The sequence below is a fragment of the Eucyclogobius newberryi genome, unplaced genomic scaffold (assembly GCF_026437365.1).
Source record: "Eucyclogobius newberryi isolate DKJ021-1_F unplaced genomic scaffold, fEucNew1.0.hap1 SCAF_14, whole genome shotgun sequence".
NCBI lineage: Eukaryota > Metazoa > Chordata > Actinopteri > Gobiiformes > Gobiidae > Eucyclogobius > Eucyclogobius newberryi.
Genome location: NW_027315768.1, coordinates 34,628,004 through 34,633,003, shown reverse-complemented (window position 1 = coordinate 34,633,003; position 5,000 = coordinate 34,628,004). Strand labels below are relative to the sequence as shown.

General features: G+C 40.0%; 2 protein-coding genes across 2 annotated transcripts in view; one reads left to right on the top strand and one right to left on the bottom strand.

Moving 5' to 3' along the window:
• LOC140360017 (E3 ubiquitin/ISG15 ligase TRIM25-like) overlaps positions 1–5,000 on the bottom strand; it is a 246,013-nt gene that overhangs the window by 227,248 nt on the left and 13,765 nt on the right. The window lies entirely within an intron of this gene.
• Positions 3,841–5,000, top strand: part of prnpa (prion protein a (Kanno blood group)) — a 5,719-nt gene continuing 4,559 nt past the window's right edge. The window contains exon 1 of the mRNA XM_072445324.1: positions 3,841–3,868. Within this exon, the coding sequence (XP_072301425.1) occupies positions 3,856–3,868 (13 nt within the window). The 5' untranslated portion in view covers positions 3,841–3,855. The remainder of the gene's footprint in view (positions 3,869–5,000) is intronic.

Here is a 5,000-nt window from a genome sequence, read left to right as displayed (position 1 = left end):
GGGAACAGTGTGTCCAACAGTGTGAAAGGACAAACCTGTCAGCAATCTGAGACCAGCCGTAACAATATGACAGATGACAGATGAAACATTACGTCATCATCAGGGTTAGACCTGGTTTAGTCCTGGATTAGTCCTGGTTTAGACCTGGCTTAGTCCTGGTTTAGTCCTGGTTTAGTCCTGGTTTAGTCCTGGTTTAGACCTGGTTTAGACCTGGATTAGACCTGATTTAGACCTGGTTTAGTCCTGGTTTAGACCTGGTTTAGTCCTGGATTAGACCTGATTTAGACCTGCTTTAGTCCTGATTTAGTCCTGGTTTAGTCCTGGTTTAGACCTGGTTTAGTCCTGGTTTAGTCCTGGTTTAGTCCTGGTTTAGACCTGGTTTAGACCTGGATTAGACCTGATTTAGACCTGGTTTAGTCCTGGTTTAGACCTGGTTTAGTCCTGGATTAGACCTGATTTAGACCTGCTTTAGTCCTGATTTAGTCCTGGTTTAGTCCTGGTTTAGTCCTGGTTTAGTCCTGGTTTAGACCTGGTTTAGTCCTGGTTTAGTCCTGGTTTAGACCTGGTTTAGTCCTGGTTTAGTCCTGGTTTAGTCCTGGTTTAGTCCTGGTTTAGACCTGGTTTAGTCCTGGTTTAGTCCTGGTTTAGTCCTGGTTTAGACCTGGTTTAGTCCTGGTTTAGTCCTGGTTTAGTCCTGGTTTAGACCTGGTTTAGTCCTGGTTTAGTCCTGGTTTAGTCCTGGTTTAGACCTGGTTTAGTCCTGGTTTAGTCCTGGTTTAGTCCTGGTTTAGTCCTGGTTTAGACCTGGTTTAGACCTGGTTTAGACCTGGTTTAGACCTGGTTTAGTCCTGGTTTAGACCTGGTTTAGTACAGTTCACATGAGGGCAAACCAAACAAACCCAGATCCACGTGACTGAAAATGTGCTCTTGTTGTTGACTGATCTGTTTTGTTCTGATGTCACGGCTTCAGGAAACACGGAATGTTTAGAATGTTTAGAATGTTTAGAATGTTTAGAATGTTTAGAATGTTTAGAATGTGGAAAATAAAGAGAGATGGAGAAAGTGGATAAGGGAAAAGGAGGGAGGGAAAAGGAGGGAGGAGAAAGAGGAGTGGCATGAAAGTATAAAAGTGGAGCAGGTGAAAGACCTCGTCAGTCCTGCAGGATCCGACTCACCGTGAGTATAAACTTTATATCATATTGATCTGAAACTGTCTGAAAAGTGTTTTTTATTAACAGTTGTAGTAACTGTAACTGTAGTTATTACTAAAGGAAACTATCCGCTTCAACATTTGTGCCTTTTCTTTATTGTTTTACTTTAAATTCAACTTCCAATTTCTTTCATCTCATTATAGTGTAGCTGAACACTAAATCTGGTTAAATGATATATATATATATATATATATATATATATATATATATATATATATATATATATATATATATATATATATATATATATATATATATATATCATTTAACCAGATTTTGCAGTGGTTTCAATGTGTACCTTTAACATGTTCAATGTGCACCTTTAAGCCGTTCGGTTAGGGTGTAGCTCTGCTGTAGCTCTGCTGTGGCTCTGCTGTAGCTCTGCTGTAGCTCTGCTGAAGCTCTGCTGAAGCTCTGCTGCAGCTCTGCTGTAGCTCTGCTGTAGCTCTGCTGTAACTCTGCTGAAGCTCTGCTGCAGCTCTGCTGTAGCTCTGCTGAAGCTCTGCTGTAGCTCTGCTGTAGCTCTGCTGTAACTCTGCTGTAACTCTGCTGTAGCTCTGCTGTAGCTCTGCTGTAACTCTGCTGTAGCTCTGCTGTAACTCTGCTGCAGCTCTGCTGAAGCTCTGCTGTAGCTCTGCTGTAGCTCTGCTGTAGCTCTGCTGAAGCTCTGCTGTAGCTCTGCTGTAGCTCTGCTGTAGTTCTACTGAAGCTCTGCTGCAGCTCTGCTGTAGCTCTGCTGTAGCTCTGCTGTAGCTCTGCTGTAGCTCTGCTGTAACTCTGCTGTAACTCTGCTGTAGCTCTGCTGTAGCTCTGCTGTAACTCTGCTGTAGCTCTGCTGTAACTCTGCTGCAGCTCTGCTGAAGCTCTGCTGTAGCTCTGCTGTAGCTCTGCTGTAGCTCTGCTGTAACTCTGCTGTAGCTCTGCTGTAGCTCTGCTGTAACTCTGCTGTAACTCTGCTGTAACTCTGCTGTAGCTCTGCTGTAGCTCTGCTGTAACTCTGCTGTAGCTCTGCTGTAACTCTGCTGCAGCTCTGCTGTAGCTCTGCTGTAGCTCTGCTGTAGCTCTGCTGTAGCTCTGCTGTAACTCTGCTGTAACTCTGCTGTAACTCTGCTGTAACTCTGCTGTAACTCTGCTGTAGCTCTGCTGTAGCTCTGCTGTAACTCTGCTGTAGCTCTGCTGTAACTCTGCTGCAGCTCTGCTGTAGCTCTGCTGTAGCTCTGCTGTAGCTCTGCTGTAACTCTGCTGTAGCTCTGCTGTAGCTCTGCTGTAGCTCTGCTGAAGTCGACTTCGCACAGCACGTCCCCTTTAAAACTCAGTAAATGCATTCTTAGAGAACATTCAAATAGAATTTTAGAACATTTCGCTAAAATATTCAAATTGTACCGTTAATTTAAAAATTTACTTCTGAAAGTGTTTAAAAGCTTTCAAAAGTGTTTAAAAGTGTTCAAAAGTGTATAAAAGCGCTCAAAAGCGTCTATATGTGTTTAAAAGTGTTCAAAAGTGTTCAATAGCGTTTAAAAGTGTTAAAAGCGTTCAAAAGTGTTCAAAAGTGTTTAAAAGTGTTTAAATGTGTTAAAAAACGTTCAAAAGCGTTTAAAAGTGTTTAAAAGCGTTTAAAAGCGTTCAAAAGTGTTCAAAAGCGCTTAAAAGTGTTTAAAAGCGTTTAAATGCGTTCAAAAGTGTTCAAAAGTGTTAAAAGCGTTCAAAAGCGTTCAAAAGCGTTAAAAGCTTTTAAAAGTGTTTAAAAGCGTTCAAAAGTGTTTAAAAGCGTTCAAAAGTGTTCAAAAGCGTTTAAAAGTGATTAAAGGCTTTTAAAAGTGTTTAAAAGCGTTCAAAAGTGTTTAAAAGCGTTCAAAAGTATTCAAAAGTGTTCAAAAGCGTTTAAAAGTGATTAAAAGTGCTCAAAAGCGTTTGAAAGAGTTCAAAAGTGTTTAAAAGCGTTTAAAGGCGTTAAAAGTGTTTAAAAGCGTTTAAAAGCGTTCAAAAGTGTTTAAAAGCGTTCAAAAGTATTCAAAAGTGCTCAAAAGCGTTTAAAAGTGTTTAAAAGCGTTCAAAAGTGTTCAAAAGTGTTTAAAAGCGTTTAAAAGCGTTCAAAAGTGTTTAAAAGCGTTCAAAAGTATTCAAAAGTGCTCAAAAGCGTTTAAAAGTGTTTAAAAGCGTTCAAAAGTGTTCAAAAGTGTTTAAAAGCGTTCAAAAGTGTTAAAAAGCATTAAAAATCGTTAAAAGCTTTTAAAAGCTTTTAAAAGTGTTTAAAAGCGTTCAAAAGTGTTCAAAAGCGTTTAAAAGTGATTAAAAGTGCTCAAAAGCGTTTGAAAGAGTTCAAAAGTGTTTAAAAGCGTTTAAAAGTGATTAAAAGTGCTCAAAAGCGTTTGAAAGAGTTCAAAAGTGTTTAAAAGCGTTTAAAGGCATTTAAAAGCGTTTAAAAGCGTTCAAAAGTGTTCAAAAGTTTATAAAAGTGTTTAAAAGCGTTAAAAGCGTTCAAAAGCGTTTAAAAGTGTTAAAAGCATTCAAAAGCGTTAAAGGCGTTCTCGGCCCATGTTTTAGTGACATTTTCACAGTTTTCCGTGCGATCTGGAGAAAACCCTCTGAAGCTTTTTTAATTTGAACTTTTCGTTTGTCATTTTTAGAGGTTGGAGTGGCAGAGATGAACAGGAGAGGTAACTGTACAATCAAATATATATAATCATAATCATATATAATCATATATAATATATAATCATAATCACATATAATCATAATCATATATAATCATAATCATATATAATCATAATCATATATAATCATAATCATATATAATCATATATAATCATAATCATATATAATCATAATCATATATAATCATATATAATCATAATCATATCTTCAGTCACGTGTCGGACGCTTTTTAAATCCTTCAAATGTTTCATCAAACTTTTAAAGGTCCATATCAGACGAAGCCTCTTTAACCTTCACTGAGCGACTGGTCCATATGAAGCTTCAGCTGGAGAACAGTCTCTCTCCTTCTCCTCTGATGAGCCTGTGTCGCCCACGACAACAACCACAACAGCAACAGCAACAACAAAAGCAACAAGGCGACGACGACAACAACCACAAGAAAAACAGCATAAACAACAGCAACAGGGCGACAATGACAACAACAACAACCACAACATCAACAACAAAAGCAACAAGGCGACGACGACAACAACCACAAGAACAACAGCAACAACAACTGCAACAGGGCGACAACGAAAACAACCACAACAACAACAACAGCAACAGGGCAACAACGACAACAGCAACAACAACAACAGGGCGACGACAACAACAACAGCAACAGGGCGACAACTTCAGGCAGATGAGGGACCGTCTGAGTCGAGCTGGACCCACTCTTCAGGCGGATGAGGGACCGTCCACAACATAAACAACAGCAACAGGGCGACGACGACAACAACAACAACAACAACAGCAGCAACAACAGCAACAGGGCGATGACGACAACAACAACAGCAACAGGGCGACAACAACAAAAATTACAGGGGACAACAACAACAACAACAACAACAGGATGACAAGAGGGCGACCACAACAGGGCGACAACAAAAATAACAAAACAAACAACAACAACAGTGCCAAAACAACAACAACGACAACAACAACAACAACAGGGCGACAACAACCGCGCCAAAGTTTCAACCAGGAGGTCTTTGGCTCCTCCCAGCGTCTAAACACGTGCATGTGCATGTCTGTAATGTCTTTGTCTCTGTGTTGGCCACTGTCCAGGATGCACCCCGCCTAAGGCCCAAAGTC